This window comes from Sander vitreus, chromosome 7 (genome assembly GCF_031162955.1).
Source record: "Sander vitreus isolate 19-12246 chromosome 7, sanVit1, whole genome shotgun sequence".
NCBI classification, from domain to species: domain Eukaryota; kingdom Metazoa; phylum Chordata; class Actinopteri; order Perciformes; family Percidae; genus Sander; species Sander vitreus.
Window position 1 is genome coordinate 12,250,322 of NC_135861.1, and position 18,661 is coordinate 12,268,982.

Sequence of the window (18,661 nt, forward strand, 5' to 3'; positions counted from 1 at the left end):
ACTCACGAAGTTACGTTACCTATTACAGTTCATGTTTGTTGTTTTTCTACATCTAAACTATTAAAGTGACGTTACAACTAGACTGCACTGGTGGATTTATCTAAGCCTATACTATCGCGCTTTCTCGCGTTGGCAGTGTTTTGTCCCCAACTGCGAGCCGTAACATGTCTCTCCCTAGCCACCGTAGGTTGTAACTGCGCATATGCTGGACATTCAAATGATTCGCGTGTTATCTGGCAAATAATAGCATTTTATTTAGTCTTAAAGTGCGAGGAGGCTATCACAATGTCTGTGCAATCAACAAATCCCAACAACCCGATTGTCTTCTTCGACATAACCATCGGAGGGCAGGTTAGTAGAAAGAGTTTAGCTAACACCGACTGTACTTCCCAGCTAACTAACGTTAACGTTAACATATCTCGTCACTATAATGTCGTGTTTTCGTTAAAAGTTGGGATCCAGTCAACTACGTTTGTGGTATTAACACGTCTTCCTTTTAATACACATCTGATACACACACACACACACACACACACGTGCAGATTCTGCATTTCTCTCACGGTTTATATTCTGGTAACGTTAAGCGTCTTATAACGTTAGTTGGTCAAGGTGGCTACAGGGGACAAGCAGGTGGTGCTGGTGGAGTGACTGTTTTTTTTGTTTATTAAAGAAGGGTGGTGGAATGACTGCTGCTGCTTAGATGTCACAAAACAAACAAGTTTGTAAAAATATATGGCTAAACAGATTACTATTTCTAATTAAGCAGCTCACGTTTTTTTTTTTTATGATAAATCGGAGGATTTGTTTTTCATTATTGTTGCTGGTATATGCCTATACACATAATTATTAGTAAAGCCTGTATTTTTGTTCCTTTTTTATTTCATCCTTTGCATAATGGTGTCAAACACTTGGAACAATAATCTGAGCATGTCATTGGTAAAAACAGCACATTTTGTGGAGTTGCGCAGTTGCCCATTAACATTACATTGCAGCTTGTTTTGCTTTAATACTGGATCGATTTCAAAGATTGTTTATTCACATCAGTCACTTACAAAAAAAACCCCCCAGGAAAGTCGAGTCCAAGTTAAAGAAACCCGAAGTTACTCTTTACGTGCATGTAGCATTGTAGCATACGACTGTAGCCCTTTCAGAGTACCATGTATCCTCCTACTATTGGCCAAAAAGGTGGAATGCATATGAAACCATTTTTAAATAAAAAGTGGCTTTGTAGCTTGATTATGATTTGTATTTGTTTCAGAATATTTAGACTTTAATCTTTAGTTATTGATATTCGCTTTGGGCAGGTGACACTTTAATCTCCAAAACACATTGGCAGCAGCAGACAGCGTGCTTCACAATACCTGCATCTGTTATTACTAAAACCACACACTACTGTCTAATTTTCTACCATTTATGCTGCCGTATGCTGCCCTATAAAAGCAACAGTAGTTTTTAGATTCACTTCCTCTATTGGGTACTCTACCTTGACTTCTGCTCATGTTTGGTGATAGTCTTCCTCTGATGCGGTGTTGTGGCGCTCTGTCGAAAAATAGCACCTTGTTAAGGTGTAATAATCAGACCTCTGCAGTGAAAATGTATTACTTGCTTTGCCTTGAGAATATCCGCACAAATGGTCCTTTTTTTTTTTGTTATTTAAAAAAATAGTCTGTGAAAATCAGTGAAGAAATGTGAATGTCAGTGAATGTTTGCAGCACATGCTTTTATTCTGTGAGTTAATATGGGCAGTGTGAGGATTTTTGTGGATACTTGGTTCTTTTTCAAATTCAAATCGGCAAACCTGGTTTGCCCACCACCAAAACTCGCAAGTGAGTCCATCTTCGGCCTGCAAGACCCCTTTGACTCTTGAAGTCTTTCAACTTTTTTTTATTTAAAGTTTAACAATAAATGACATACAACATAGGCCAAAGTGAACAAAGCATAGTTAAAACAGCATGTCACTTCCCCCCCAGTCCCCTACGACAAACCCTTTTTAAAACTTACTCTCATATTGACACTAAAAACTTGGTTTTAATCAGAGTTAGTACTTCTCTATATCCTGAAACATTCATGACTTAAAAAAAAAAGATACAAAAGTTCCAAGTTCTGAAGGACATCCATAGCTATAATCTATTAAGTGTATTACATTAATAAATGTAGCTAATCTGCTTCATCCGGACTGTGTGGGTGTGATCTGATCTGATTTGATCGACAGTGATGGCATCACAACATGAGCAAACAACCCCACATTTGTCACCCAGGGGCTGTTTCACAAAAGCAGAATTTATGAATCCAGGATAACTGATAAAGCAAGGTTTGACCTAGTCTAATCTGTGCATCCTGGCTTGGTGCGTTTCACGAAGGCCAAGGCAGGCTGAGGAGTAGCGACTAGGTCAAGCCAGGATGAAGTAATTTGGATAGATGCGCGTTCACGGCTTTCTTTAACAGGCCGCAAGGTCGATCACAGATTTACTGATGCCAAAATGGAGAATACGCATTGTACATACTTACATAGAGTGAGCAGCAGCTTCTTATGGAAGTATGATAACGTGAAACACATTATTTGTGTATATATATATAAAAAAGAAACACGGTTGCTGTAATGAAACAGCGAGAGAAGGCGTGGCAGACGATCGCGGACCGACTGAATGCGTAAGTAGCCTAAATATATACATTAACTGACCACTGCTCTGAATTAAAACCGTCATAATCATTCCATTCAAGGATTAGGCTACTAATCATTTGCACAAATTAACAGTTGTACTCTTTGCCTTAAAAGTAAGCAGAAGATAATGTTACTCAGGAAATTTACCATGAAGACCAATTTTCTACAACGCTAGAATATGATGCGTAAATATCTCTTTCACTCTGTTCCTCCCTCTCTCGCTCATGGGCTAAAATATAAAATTACCTAAGTCCATACAATATATACACACACACACACACCATATTAACTTCTACTGCTCGCTTTTAATGCAAAGTGTACAACTGTTCATTTTTGCAAATGACAAGTGACTCATTGAATGGTTTCAGTTAAGAGCAGTAGTTCATAAATGTATATTTTTAGATAGATCATTCAGTCGGTCCGCTAGCCTATTATTTGCCACGCTTTTTTTTATTTTTTATTATTTAACAGACGCCGAGTTTCCTTCTCTACATGTTATACAGGTGCTGGTCATATAATTAGAGTTCATGAAAAGTTGATTTATGTCAGTAATTCCATTCAAAAAGTGAAATTTGTATATTATATTCATTCATCACACACAGAGTAATATATTTCATTTCTTTTGTGATGATTATAACTGACAACTAATGAAAATCCCAAATTCAGTATCTCCGAAAATTAGATTACTTAAGACCAATACAAAAAAGGATTTTTAGAAATGTTGGCCAACTGAAAAGTATGAACATGAAAAGTATGAGCATGTACAGCACTCAATACTTAGTTGGGGCTCCTTTTGCCTGAATTACTGCAGCAGTGCGGCGTGGCATGGAGTCGATCAGTCTGTGGCACTGCTCAGGTGTTATGAGAGCCCAGGTTGCTCCGATGACTGTGGAAACTTTACACTGGACTTCAAGCAACGTGGATTCTGTGCCTCTCCTCTCTTTCTCCAGACTCTGGGACCTTGATTTCCAAAGGAAATGCACAATTTCCTTTCATCAGAGAACATAACTTTGGACCACTCAGCAGCAGTCCAGTCCTTTTTGTCTTTAGCCCAGGCGAGACGCTTCTGATGCTGTGTCTTGTTCAGGAGTGGCTTGACACAAGGAATGCGACAGCTGAATGTCTTGCATGCGTCTGTGCGTGGTGGTTCTTGAAGCAGTTACTCCAGCTGCAGTCCACTCTTTGTGAATCTCCCCCACATTTTTGAACGGGTTTTGTTTCACAGTCCTCTCCAGGGTGCGGTTATCCCTATTGCTTGTACACTTTTTTCTACCACATCTTTTCCTTCCCTTCGCCTCTCTATTAATGTGCTTGGACACAGAGCTCTGTGAACAGCCAGCCTCTTTAGCAATGACCTTTTGTGTCTTGCCCTCCTTGTGCAAGATGTCAATGGTCGTCTTTTGGACAGCTGTCAAGTCAGCAGTCTTCCCCATGATTGTGTAGCCTACAGAACTAGACTGAGGGACCATTTAAAGGCCTTTGCAGGTGTTTTGAGTTAATTAGCTGATTAGCGTGTGGCACCAGGTGTCTTCAATATTCAACCTTGTCACAATATTCTAATTTTCTGAGATACTGAATTTGGGGTTGTCAGTTATAATCATCAAAAGTAAAAAATAAACACTTGAAATATATCAGTCTGTGTAGAATGAATGTATACATTATACAAGTTTCACTTTTTGAATGGAATTACTGAAATAAATCAACTTTTTCATGATATTCTAATTATATGACCAGCACCTGTATGCTTTGCTCCCTCGTATATATGGACATAGAAAATAAAGACACTGAAGAAATTGGACTCTAAAATCTAGAAACTATAAAGATAATTAAGTGATAAATCCCATGCACACTGTAAACATGAATGGAACATATTCATCAGTTATTTCCCCCCCAGCAAAATATAAGGTCAGAAACCATTGAGGTGTCCTCTCCCTGTTGTCACGTTAATAGCCAGTTTTATTTCCATTAGCCTAATAGCTGGTTTGATTTGCATTGAGAGATGATTTTATGGAAAGTACCCCATGCCAAACTCTATGGTGAAGGGTATGTGATGATGTGGGGCTATTTTACTTCCAAAGGCCAAGGGAACTTTATCAGGATGCATAGTATCCTGGATCCATGAAATAACTGGCCTTTAAAAATAAAAATCTGCCTGCCTCTATGGGAATTTAACATAGGGGTGTGTATACTTATGCCCCCTGTATTTTAAGGAAGAACATTTATTTATTTGTGATACATTATTCATTCACAAAGAAAATTAGTGTCCTTTAAAGGTTGGATTTGTCTAATTTTTTTAATTAAGGCGTTAAGATTAATTTCCAAAAGATGAATTTTTTTATTCCTCTTTTTAGTCAACTTTAGCATGGGTTCATAAATTCATGAGCACCACTGTATGTTCTTAAACTTGTACAATCCTCCCAAATTATAGTCCCAGTTTACTGGACAACACAAGTTGTGTGCTAAGAATGCCAAATACAATGCACATGGAAGCTGAACAAACATGATCCTTTATTGTTAAAGAATTAAAAAAAAGAATCAACTAAAATAATTCAAGGTGCATTGGTCCACTATAGAAACACACATGTACATCATTGTATGTATTGCCCTTAGTAACAGACTTCATTTAAAACACATTTGAAATTGAAATCAGCCTTTTCTAATTATCTCAACAACTGTCATAATATATTCATCAAACTTCTAACAACAATATGAACAGCAGTCTTCGTACAGCAATATAACAGTAACAATGTCACATTAATAATTATAAAAAATAATGGTCACAACTTTAAATAATAACAGTAGTTAACTGAACAGCAATACGCACCTGTTGTATTTTAATGCAGGCTGATAACAATGTACAACAACAAGGTAAAAGCACTGCTGAGTGATCAGAAAAGGCTCCAGGATTAATAAATCCTGGCTGTTAGCCTGGTCGGGAGCAGGCTAGCTGTACAGAATAAATCTCCATGGTAACTTAGGTGCCTCTGCTTTTGTAAAACCAAGTCAAGACAAAATTAATCCAGGATAACTGGTAAATCCTGGCTTAATCCCTTATCTTGGTTTTGTGAAATAGCCCTCTGATTTTGAATCAGATATTGATGGATTGGTGTATGCAATTATGGGATGTCACCTTTTTTTCCCCAATTGAGCCCCTCTCACTTAAAGAGCACAGAGAAAATAGCACCGACAAAAATAACCCAAACTGTTGTAACTGACAGAAAACATTGTTCATGTAGGATCCCATTGCTCATAGTAAGAAAGAAGCTGATTGAGAAAATAAGTTCTCAGGGCCTTTTAATACAGGCTAACAAGTTATAAATCCAAGTTACTTAATTCTGACTAATTGAGAAATCTCTCTAGGTTGATCATCATAACAATCATAACTTTATTTTCATCAGCAGGAGTTTGTCCAGTTGTCATGGAACTGTAGATGTTCAAAATTCTGAGCACTTCTAGGAGTTTTCGTCCATGGAATAACAGCAGAGGTTCAAAGTTCATTCCTGACCTTGTAAACAGCAGTTCCATAAGCTTTCAATTATATCGCATGATCATCATTAAGGCCAAGAATAAACTTTGAACCGCTTTAAATAGATATATATAAATTACACATCATAACTGATGTGTAATTTATGCTTTTAAACAAAGGGTAGAAAAATACATGGTTCAGTGAAAGAAAAATGACAGAGTGTTTAGCGATATTTATTGAGAAGAATTTATACCAGTTTGGGACAGAAAGTCGAAAGGGGTGGGCGCCTGGGTAAGGCAAGACAAATATTTGTATAGCACATTTCAGCAACAGGGCAATTCAGAGTGCTTTACATAAAACATTAAAGAGCAGTTAAAAATGATTAAAAAATTAAAAACAGTATAGATAAAATACGAAAATAAAAGTTACAATGCAGTATAAGAAATTAACAGTTATTTAGCTCACCTGGCAGAGAGCGCGCCCATGTACAGAGGCCCAGTCCTCGACGCAGTGGCCGCGGGTTCAATTCCGACCCGCAGCCCTTTGCTGCATGTCATTCCCCCTCTCTCGCCACTTTCATGTCTTAGCTGTCCTATCCAATTGGCCTAAAATGCCAAAAAATAATCTTAAAAAAACCCTGTAAAAGTCAAAAGGGAATAGATATAAGTAATGAGTCATGTAGCATTTCCCTCAAGTCTAAAATTATCTTTTAGAAAAGGGCTGTATTACAAACCTACATAAGCATCTAACACAGAATAAATAAACAGGTGAACTTCACAAATGCTAAGTCTTTATTTGATTTCTGGTATCATGGTTTTCACTTGCTGTCTGCGATGTAACAGGTGTATTGTTGGCCTCTTTTTCTATTACACATCGAGAAGAGTTTTTCTCTTCCCTTCTGATGGGTTAAACACAGCTATAGGGAGTTGCTGCTGTCCTGTTCCTTTGCTCAAATGCCAGTAAATGTGCCACAAGCACACGTTTTCTGGAAGCTGGCTGTATGGTTCTTGCCTATTGCTCTTTGTCCAGAACACCAAACCCATCAGCAAACTGTTGGTGCACTCCAACCACAAAACGTTAACAGCGATGTAGGCAGGAACGTCAAAGCCAAAGATCAGACAGGCCACAGTCACAGTGAGATAAGGCATCCAAAATGTACCAAAGCTCAGTGTAAGGCTTGCCCACAGAGGTGGGCACGGTTGGATTGTCTCCTCCAGGTAATTCTCCTCGCCAATTTTTGTCTCTGTGCAGTTGGTTGAGGTAAACAACATCTTGCTCGGGTTGACTCGTTCTTTGCTCACATCAGATAACCTCACCGCCTTTTCCATCCACTGGGGAATCTTTGACCAAAAGGGCAGCATTATACAAATTACCACTGTGAAAAGCCCCACAATCATGTAGGTAAGCAGTGTAGACTCCTCTAATTCACACACTATAAACGTTATCCCTTTCTTATAATCCACTTCTATCAGATCAGAGTTGACAGAACCAAAGGGGTTAATAACAGCTAGCATCCACACCAGCAATGTCAAAACCACATTCCTTAGGAATTTGCACAAGGCGCTCTGGTTGCCAAGGGAGGTATCTTCTAAACAGTAATCCAATAAACCTAGACACATAATGGGCAGCGGCAGTGCTCCATATGTCGCTGAGGCATTGGACAAGAAGAAGCAGAGTGACGCAAGATACCTTTCAGGCCCAAGAAAAAATATGCTTGCTATAAAAAACACCATCACCAAATCAGCCAAGATAATGGACAGGCTGCACATGCTTAAAAAGGAGGTATTCCGCTTCCGGTAGCATAAGTAAAGGACCATTGCGTCCATTCCCAACTTGAAAAGCACAAGTATCAGATACATGTAAGTGTTGTCTGTATGACAGCCAGACGCCACATCCCATTGCTTGAATTCTGCCAGCATTTTGACGGTATAGCTAGTTTCCAGACACGCTACTGACTTGGGCAGCATTCCTGTTATTGCAACAGTGCTCAGTTCAGAATCAAGATGATGCAGGAAATCCTGTGATAGACAAGATAATATTGGTTAGAAACTTTGGCTACACAAATGACAGACTGCAATTAATAATGTGGATGCATGAGTCCACCTTTGGCTGGTCACACATGAAGTAGCCAAAGATGGTTGAGTAGGTACCAGCGTTTTCTAATCTCATAATCATTTAGATCAGTGGTTCCCAACCTTTTTTCCTTGGCGCCCCCCCCTACTCATGTCTAAGAAAAGCTGAGCCCCCCCTGAAACCGAAGTTGAGGTTACTCTCGAGATAGAGCCTTACTTTATTTTTTGATATAGAGCAGTTTTCAGCACTTTTACGTTTCTCCGCCATGTTTCATTCATAAAATAGTGATGCCGTGGCGGCAGGACAAATGAGGATGATAGCAGCTAGCAGCTGACCTGATGACAGCAAGGGTCCCAGGTTAAGAGGTCCCGGAGCTTTGGCCTACTAAGAAGCCTGCCTACAATTTTAAGCGAGAACAAAAATATATAGTTTTTATACAGACTTTTGTATTCATTATATATTCTAGTGTATTATCCTAATTTGTTTAACGTGCAAATTTTTTTTTTTACCTCAACCTCAAACCAGATAAAGACTTGCGCACCTCCTGTGATCTTTGCCGCCCCCCTAAGGGGTGCCCGGACCCCAGGTTGGGAACCACTGATTTAGATAACCGCTTTAGGGTTGCAACGAACAATTATTGTCATTGTTGATTAATCTGTCGATAATTTTCTCGATTAATCAATTAGTGGTCTGGTCTATAAAATGTCCCAATATGATGTCCTCAAATGTCTTTTGTCCACAACTCAAATATATTCAGTATACTGTCACAGAGGCATCAAGAAACTGGAACATTTTCACATTTTAAGAAGCTGGAATCACAGAATTTTAACTTTTCTTTTCATAAAAGAATTACTCAAACCGAGTAATTATTAACATAGTTGCCGATTTGATTTAATAGTTGACAAATAATCGATTAATCTTTGCAGCTCTAGACAGCTTTTATAACAGTCTTACTAAATATAATGACCTTTGCTGCATTAAATAGTGTCTCTGCTCTTTTTTTAAGTGACTGATGGAATCAACTATTTTTGCAGTTGGTTCAGTATTAAGCAAGGCCGCTGCAGTAGGCAGCAGGAAAACAAGCTGCAGTGTAATTTTAATGAGCAATTGCACACCTTGTGCGGACACCTTTAGTGGACTTAATTAACGTCCACTAAAAGTGCTTGTTTTGCCACTGACGTGCTCAGATTATTATTCTATAGTGTCAGACAACATTATGGAAAGGATCCTTACAAAGGTTGACCTTTTTGTTAAAGAGTAAGCGCCTTTTTGTTTAACATGAAACAGCCCCGAAATTGCTTTTGCCAAACCTAGTAGACTCTATTTAAATGAACAGTAATTTTATCATTGTAAAACACACTTCCTTAAAAGTCAACAGAGACTAAATAAAATCAAAAACGCCTTGGTTTGTCTTTCGACTGTTCCAACAATCATACCTCTGGGTTGGTTGAAATACGATAAACCCTTAATTCACCGACAGAATTGTTGTCATTACTTAGAATTCCTCATGGGGCAGACAGAAACTATGCACTATAGCTTTAAACAAAAGGGAACTTACTCTTTAACAAAAAGGTCTAAAGTTCCTTTCCATAATGTTGTCAAACACACCTCCATATTTGGTTTCTACATTTCTGCCTAAGCAGAAAAATCCAAAACCAGTCTGACAGTAATAAATCGTCAAGGCTTGACTGGTTACCAACAATTACACATGCTTTTTTATTAGTTCCTTCCCCCCCCCCCTGCAAAATACATTAATATTGACTTCTATCACTGCAGTTTTGATACACACTATAGTTATCGTTTTCATGTTAAGACCTTGTTAAGACAGCAATAGTATTAATTCTCTCTCTCACACACACACACACACACACACACACACACACACACACACACACACACACACACACTTTCTGCCATTTAAATAGTAAATGTAGCATTAACTCAACAAGTAAAATAAATAGAAAATAAAACGGTGTGACCCGAAGCCATCTGTACCTCAGGTTTGTCCTAGTTCATTGAGTTCCTGTAGATATCCTGTCAGAGGCCCTGCAACTTTTATCATCGCTTGTTTCTGAGGTGTATGTTAGGTGCAGCAGTTCTCTTTGAGGCAGCTCTTTTTAGCCTACAGGTCCATCTTCCTATTTTCAATGCAGACAAATGATGGGACACACCTTCTGCATTTCCAAGGAAGCGTGCTTGTTTTCCCTTGCATATTCCCCAAAGGTGGCTGCCTCTTGTTATGCCGATTTGAATTTCCTGTAACAGGTAACCCAGACTGGAAATATAAGCAAATTGTTAGTTGGAACCACACCCTGTGGCTAGTTTTGTTCACCTGCACCAGACCTACACCGGATCTATACAAACTACAATTAGTTTTAGTTTACAAGGAAACATAATCACATGTGGAATGTAAGAGCCCTTCCTAGAAATACTTGCCTAACCTGACTGTAACAAAAACAGCTGTTATACCACACCCACCATACCACAAAAGCTTTTAAATGTAACACAGTCAGTTTATTTTATGTATGCAGAAATACTTAAATGCAGTAGCTTAGGAGTACAAGTTAAAAGGAATGCAATAATTCCTCAATGAGTAAAACCATATCATCTTCATATTTCATCAGAAATATAATTATTTATTTTTACAATATCATTTGCCTAAAAATGTGTCGCCTTCTACGCATGGCCTTCTAGGTATGAGGTAGCTGCAGGGGAGTTAAAGAAGGTGTGGTAGATGTTGCTGTCGCAGTGTTCATGGAGTTTGTACTCTTGAACATGATAGTTAAGTAGAAACCCTTGGCCTTGTAACTAAATCAGTTCAGTGCATTCTTATCATCTTCTCTACAGTGTTGGGGAAGGGGTTAGACAGAAGGAGATACTACTTTCAAGTCTTGCTAGCTTTTTAACCCTGCCTTTAAAGAAATCCAAAGTGATCTTTAGAAATCATTTTAAATTTGACACCCTTATTCCAGCATCACTACAAAAGTAGTTCAACAAATGCATTCATTAAAATGTAGACAAGGGTTAGGCTGTTTTACCTGCTGTTGTTTTTGACAGGAGAACTAATGGCTGATTGTTTACTGTGGCGTCTGCGTTGACCGAAGCGAGAGTTGTGCAGTGATGTCACAGGGACAAAAGTGCTCTTTTGACAACAGCACAATGTTTGTTCTCACACACAAAGAGGATATATCCTATAACAGTTATTCAATGTCTCTTAGTGCACTAACTTGTTAGTCCAGATGAGGCCATCTGGATACAGGCCCCATTTTCACTTGATAATAAAATCGGATCTGAGTGAATTAATCACAAGTGGACAGCTCTAAATAAGTGTGTTTACACCTGGCTCCAAAAATGCATCTTGAGTGACCACTTGTGATCGGATCTCACTTCCCTGCTCTGTGAGGCCAAACTGTTTGTCCAATCTTTTAAGTTGTATATGTTTCTGTCTTTCATATTATCTCTTTGTTTTGTATGTTTACCCAAAGTTTTCTCAACTGTTTGTCAGGATGTCGGACGGATGAAGATCGAGCTGTTTGCCGATGTGGTTCCAAAGACGGCAGAGAATTTCCGGTAAGGAGAGAGTCTGCATCACATGGGCTGTTTTGAAAAGTTTGAGAGAAAAGCGAGATCCCAGGTATATACAGTATGTCAACAACGAAGATGTTACTTACACTCTTATTATCTGTTACAGGCAGTTCTGCACTGGAGAGTTCAGGTAAGAGAGGTTACACACCCACCAGACGGCCGACCGTCGGCAGAAAAGGCAGTTGGACTGATCAGTCGGGTCGAGGTCCAAAAAAATGCCTCAAAACACACTGAGGCGACGCCGACTTGAGCGTAGGCTCTGCGCGTGCGTGGAACGTAATACGTCTCCATAGCAGCAGGCGGCGCTTCTCTGTATTGTTTCCCAGAAAATGAACACCGGCAGCTGATAGGATGAACGCGTCACGTGGGTCTTTTTTCTCCGGAAATTCACAGCCAGGCTGTCATGGCGTCTTGTTTAGAATACGATCTCATATTGTACTAAAGTAGTTCACCGAAACGTGTTTCTGAAAACATTTTAAGCGAGAAATAGGCCATACAGTTGCTTCAGATCGACAAAGGTCAGTTTAAAAGATTTTCGTCAGATTTTGAGAGGCTCATCCGCTCGCCATTTCCGGGTGAGCCCCGACTGCCCTGTCTCCGACTGAACATGTCGGGTCGGCCCAAATGAAGGCCGACGGCTCCTCCGACGGACGACGGCATGGGACACACCGAACAGACTCGAGTCACCGACCTCGCCAGACTGCCTGACGGCCGATAATCGGCTCTGTGCGTTAGCGCCTTAAGGCAGCGAAAGGGCGAATCTTTGATGGTACACAAACACGACTTCACATGAAAGTGAGGAAACCTGTTTCCCTCAGAATAAGGGCTAAGGAGAAACCGCAAGAAACCTGATTATTTGGCCACATATATGTTTTATCAGGTCTCTAAAGGGTATTTATATGGGTGCATGTGCATGACAAAAAGCCAGGACAGGGAAAGTATTGCTGTGGCAGGAGCACAGCAGGATGAAAGGAAAGATCATTACTTGGAGCTGTGTCTCCTTGAATTTAAAAAAATACAAATCAAGATAAGTTGGTCATATCTGTTAAATTAAAATGCATATGTGCACTAAGAAAAACAGTCCTCTCACTGTCCAGATGCTCTGCATTCTTTCAAGATGATGTGTCATAGCTAGCACCTTGAGTGTCAGTACAAACTGTTCCATAACCTGCTGTGAGAAGCTCAATTTCTAAACCCTGATCACAGAAGTAAAATCTTGTAGTATAGTACAGCATGATTGTCTTTACTGCCAACTTCATTTTGTTCTCAAACTTCTTACAGAAAGGATGGAGTCCCTATTGGTTTCAAAGGTTGCACATTCCACAGGTAAACAACGTGGCGGCTTGATTTTTTTTATAGCTCACAATATACTTGGATTATTAATATGTTTTTATTATTTTAAGTAGAAACCCACACATGGCTTTTAGAGTTGTTGTTTAACCTCGTTGTCTCCTGGAACAGATTTGTGTGTAACCACAGTCAGCCCTGGCATTCAGACTGTTTATGTCTTAATATTTATAGTTCTAGACGCATAGTTACTCATAATTATGAACTGGACCCACAATGAAATAATAGAACTTGGATGAGCCATTCAAAGTTTGTTTTTGAAATGAAAGTGATTCTAGTTGCGCTGACCTTTTGAAATCCAGGATAGGCACCTAATGTTGGCTCATGAGGGTCTATTACAGCAAATCCCATCGGTAGCATCAAAGTGCCTACAATCATATTAAACTACACCTTTAAGGGTAGTATGTTATGTTTTATATAGTGTTCATTCATATCATCTAGAATACATACATTAAAGGTTCTGTAGGTACATTTTATTTAAAAAAAATAACATTTTGTCATATTTGCTCAAACTGTCACTGTATCCTGACTGTAGCACATGAAACAGATAATCTCTGTGAAAACGTAATTTTCCTCTGTCTCCTCCTGGTGCTCCTAATGGCAAGTTTCCAACGCAGTGTCAATGACTGCTTGCGATCAAACTGTCAAACTAGGCAGCGCTGATCAAATATAAATAAAATGAGACTTTGTGACCAAGTTGAGCCAAAACTATACCTCATTTTACAGCTAAACAGTACACTAAAATATTTTTCTGAAGACATTTTGGGCTAGAATCACGCAAAGCCCAAACTCAATCTTGATTCATATTTGGTCAGTACTGCCTAGTTTGAAAGTTTGATCGGAGTTCACGAGCAGTCATTGACACTGCGTTCGACACTCCTCTTCTCTAGTCTCGCTTTGCCAGACCCTTCTCCAAAGCGCTGGGGAGGAGTGTCTGGCTAGTCCACACAGCATTCCGGGATGGGAAAGAAACGTGCTCTGGTTTATTGGCATTTCTTTAAACCACAATTGTCTTGTGGCGTGCTAAGCTCAACACGGAGCCGCTGCAAAATAGCCTCGGGAAGGAACTTTTTTTGGTGGAACGTGTACATTCAAAAGTTGTTTAAGTCGTGGGCGCCCGGATAGCTCAGTTGGTTACTCTTAGCTTAGAGGTTTACTCCTCAGCGCAGCGGGCCCGGGTTCTACTCCGACCTGTGGCCCTTTGCTGCATGTCGTTCCCCCCTCTCTCTCCCCTTTTATGTTTTCAGCTGTTCCGTCAAAATATAGGCCGAAAATGCCCCAAAAAATGATCTTAAAAAATAAATAGTTGTTTTAGTCGTGCAACAGAAAACTCAGATTGGACAGAAAGTCTAGCTAGCTGTCTCAATTTACCCTGCAGAGATCTGAGGAGCAGTTAACCATAGTCCTCATAAATCGACCAGAGTTTAAAATTCCAACTCCAAAGAAAGTGGAAGTGGAACGTTGTGGATATAGACTACCTCTGCTCTGATTAGTTGCTCTCTTATGCCATTAGGACCATGCACCAGGAGGAGACAGAGGGTGTGATTTCTCATACATGATCTGATTAATGTACTACTGTCAGGATATATTGACAGTTTGAGCAAATATTTTAAATTATTATAAATTATTTTATAAAAGCTGCCAACTGTAGCTTTAAAGTGTGTGTGTGTGTCTGTCTGTCTGTCTGTCTGTCTGTCTGTCTGTCTGTCTGTCTGTCTGTCTGTCTGTCCGTCTGTCCGTCTGTCCGTGAGAGTCAAATCAGAGTCTGGGACATTTAAAGATTTAAATTTGAAGAATTGAACTGATCTCTATGCAATTGAAAAGTCCTGGATTAAATTAACTTGCAGTGTTTTATAGGAACTATAGTGTTGACAAAAACTGTTTTTTTGTTTTACAACATGTAATCAACAGAAAAATGTAAATACTTTTTATTGGCACTGTATCAGCATGTCTTGCCAGTCATACTACCTGCCAAAATCTGCTTTTTGTATTACCTTAGCAAATTTGACTGTACTGATGTTTTTATTGTTAATTGGCAGGGTGATCAAAGACTTTATGATACAAGGAGGGGACTTTGTAAATGTAAGTACATGCATGAAAAAGCAAAAAGTGCTTTCTTTGAGTGCTAAACCTCACCTGAATTGATAAAAAGGTGAAATGCAAATTTAAGTGGAGAAGTATGGAAAGCAACAGTAATCTCTGGTGGTCGCTGGTGGTCTTGTTGTGAATTACAGCACACTTTCTACTTTGTGAGCCCTGTCATGTACTGTTTTTGTCTCTTTGTGAAGGGGGATGGAACTGGGATCTGCAGCATTTACAGAGGTCCATTTGCAGATGAAAACTTCAAAATGAAGCACAGTGCGCCTGGTCTTCTGGCCATGGTATGTATGTATGTAGCTCAATGCTTAGATCAGGAAAGGGTCTCTTTTTCTTTAGCTTCATTCAGGTTTGGTAATTCCTGCAAAAAAAAAATGTATATCCTATATTGTACTGTATAAAATAACAAGTTAATTAAGATTTGATTAATCCACTCAAAGTGGATTGACCCTAACCAATATAGATAAACAGATTTTTAAAACTGCCATTCTTTCTTTATGTTTGTCTTACTCAGGCAAACAGTGGGCCAGGGACAAATGGTTGTCAGTTTTTCATTACCTGCGTTAAATGTGACTGGTTAGATGGAAAGCATGTCGTTTTTGGTGAGTAAGGCTATGATATTTATTGTGCATTCATATTTCATTTAGAGTGCTACTTACATTTGTCTATGTGCCAGAGTTAAACTGTCTTGTTCACTACTGTTTCAGGAAAAGTGGTCGATGGTTTGCTGATCATGAGAAAAATTGAGGTAAAAACCTATTGTAATATTAATATTTTGGTGTCAATGGTTAGAATTGTGACAGACGCATATATTGATGAAAATATGAATATGTCACTCACCACTGGGTGATGAACAATTGTCCAACATGTTTAAAGTGACTACTTTGTGTACTGACTCGTAACTTCCCCAAATTATTTTCACTCATTTCTCAAATTAGAACTACGTACGTATTTTACAATATTTGTTAAATGCTTGTCTTTCCTTTTTAACGTTCACTGTCCTGAACATTTTCATCTCCACAGTTTAACGTTTTAAAACTTCAGACATACAGTCATGTGAAAAAATTAGGACACCCACGCTAAAGTTGACTAAAAAGAGGAAGAATAAAAAAATCATCTTTTGCAAATTGATCTTAATGCCTTAATTAAAAAAATGAGGAAAAATCTAATCTTTAAGGACACCGACTTTCGTAAATAAATAAATGTTCTTCCTTCAAATACAGGGGGCATAAGTAAGTACACCCCTATGTTAAATTCCCATAGAGGCATGCAGATTTTTATTTTTAAAGGCCAGTTATTTCATGGATCCAGGATACTATGCATCCTGATAAAGTTCCCTTGGCCTTTGGAAGTAAAATAGCCCCACATCATCACATACCCTTCACCATACCTAGAGATTGGCATGGGGTACTTTCCATAAAATCATCTCTCAATGCAGATCAAACCAGCTATTAGGCTAACTGAAATAAAACCATACCAATCTCTAGGTATGGTGAAGGAGATGTGATGATGTGGGGCTATTTTAATTGCAAAGGCCAAGGGAACTTTATCAGGATGCATAGTATCCTGGATCCATGAAATAACTGGCCTTTAAAAATAAGGCAAACAAATCTGCCTGCCTCTATGGGAATTTAACATAGGGGTGTACTTACTTATGCCCCCTGTATTTTAAGGAAGAACATTTATTTATTTACGATACATTATTCATTCACAAACAAAATCGGTGTCCTTACAGATTGGATTTTTCCTCATTTTTTTAATTAAGGCATTAAGATCAATTTCCAAAAGATGATTTTTTTTTATTCCTCTTTTTAGTCAACTTTAGCATGGGTGTCTTATTTTTTTCACACGACTGTAGATATTTCAAAGCAGGCATTCAGCCTGTGACTGAAACCCAATCATTGACACTTGCAGTACATTAATCTTGCTTATTATTAATCTGATCTGATTACATTTGTGCTCCTTCCTGTCAACAGAATGTTCCTACTGGACCCAACAACAAGCCCAAGCTCCCCATCCTCATTGCACAGTGTGGAGAGATGTAATCCATTTTTCTCACAACACCATGCAAGAACTATTCAACCTCTGTATACATGATACATATTAATATTTTTTCCTGTATGGATGCCTTCTCCTATAAAGTTCAGCAGTACATCATTTTGGTCTGTTTTCAAATTAATTTAGCAAAACTTCATGTTCAACACTGTTGTTGATTTTCTGAGTCCAAATGGAGACAATTTGTGTATCCTGTTATAGACAAATGAGAAAATGTGACCTTTTGAAGCCTGGAGAAAGAATTGCTTGTCATGTGAAACATTCTCATTCCTATTTCAGTCCCACTGTGTATCATTAATGATCAATAAATTGTTTTACATTTTTATAAATCTTTGGAGGAGATTTTTTTTGTTTGAAAAAAGCTGTTTACATTTGTAAATGGCATCAGACTTTTAATCGTTGGTTGTTATATTTCCAATATTAAGTAAGAAGTAGTAAAAAATGATATACTATTTAAAGTATGAATGTGTAATTAGTTTTGACTTTAAGTTCACTGTAGTAACAAGCGATTTTAATTGCTACCAGCTTTCCAAAAAATATGTATGTATTACAATACTAACGGTAGGAATGAGTAGTGAGTAGAACAAGTGAGTTACAAAAATCTGCGGTCTGTCAGGCCCATTTTATTTTCATATTTTAATCTATCATTTTATCCATTTTAATGCCTATTTAAAAAACTATAGTTGCATACCAATGTTTTGAAATCGCTCTGATTTCAACTCTGCATTTAATACTACTTTAGAAGAACACTATACCAAGTGTAATATGGCAGCGTTTATGAGATTATTTCCCCCTCTTCATGTTTGTTGAGTTGTGCAGAGATATAAATTTGGACTCTGACTTGATTCTGGGTAATACAATCAACTTCATCGCCATGAAGCAAAGGAAGGAAACACTATGGTGAAAGGCACAAACCCAAGTGCCAAGCAATCCTCTGCTGAACTTATGGTTACCTCTTCTTATCCCAGCCATCCATACAAATCCAAACCATCAGACCCCCTCCCCCATCCACACTCTACCTCTACGGCCTTGGACCTCGTTCCCTTGGCACAAAAGATTTTTTTCTTTGGGGGGGATCTCTTCTGAGGTCAATGATAAAGCCCATCTTTGTGTGGGAGAACGGGGCTCAGCCATTAAACAGCGAGCTCTTCCCACATCAGCCAGTGCTCATAAACAGTGCCAGTGGAGCATTAACATGACAATAGGGGGGCTGCGGTGGGGGTTGTCTTGTCAGCTCTGCGCTCTGCATTTAACCAGTTTATTGGCCAGGGTAATATGAGAGAAGAAGCAAATAGTATTATTACATCATCATAACATTTAAGAAATGTATCTAAGAATAATGTACAGAAAAGTAAGACAGAATACATTTTAAACGT

At 38.7% G+C, this 18,661-nt stretch overlaps 2 protein-coding genes across 2 annotated transcripts; one reads left to right on the plus strand and one right to left on the minus strand.

Moving 5' to 3' along the window:
* The first annotated feature begins 162 nt into the window (after window positions 1-162).
* On the plus strand, window positions 163-17,614 carry ppih (peptidylprolyl isomerase H (cyclophilin H)). The gene is made up of 9 exons (XM_078254655.1): window positions 163-351; window positions 11,707-11,771; window positions 11,893-11,916; window positions 13,068-13,112; window positions 15,173-15,215; window positions 15,422-15,514; window positions 15,745-15,832; window positions 15,938-15,978; window positions 17,207-17,614. The coding sequence occupies exons 1-9, from the start codon at window positions 286-288 to the stop codon at window positions 17,273-17,275; spliced, it is 534 nt and encodes a 177-aa protein (XP_078110781.1). The 5' UTR covers window positions 163-285; the 3' UTR covers window positions 17,276-17,614.
* On the minus strand, window positions 5,149-11,330 carry LOC144520714 (putative G-protein coupled receptor 160). The gene is made up of 3 exons (XM_078254654.1): window positions 11,240-11,330; window positions 10,197-10,476; window positions 5,149-8,146 (listed from the first exon to the last, which is right to left on the minus strand). The coding sequence occupies exon 3, from the start codon at window positions 8,093-8,095 to the stop codon at window positions 6,995-6,997; it is 1,101 nt and encodes a 366-aa protein (XP_078110780.1). The 5' UTR covers window positions 8,096-8,146; window positions 10,197-10,476; window positions 11,240-11,330; the 3' UTR covers window positions 5,149-6,994.
* Window positions 17,615-18,661: the final 1,047 nt, after the last annotated feature.

Coding starts and splice junctions, on each gene's coding strand:
- ppih (XM_078254655.1), top strand. CDS start 286: ATGTCTGTGCAATCAACAAATCCCAACAACCCGATTGTCTTCTTCGAC. Junction 352..11,706: donor ACATAACCATCGGAGGGCAG/GTTAGTAGAAAG, acceptor ACTGTTTGTCAG/GATGTCGGACGGATGAAGAT. Junction 15,979..17,206: donor TGATCATGAGAAAAATTGAG/GTAAAAACCTAT, acceptor TCCTGTCAACAG/AATGTTCCTACTGGACCCAA.
- LOC144520714 (XM_078254654.1), bottom strand. CDS start 8,095: ATGCTGCCCAAGTCAGTAGCGTGTCTGGAAACTAGCTATACCGTCAAA.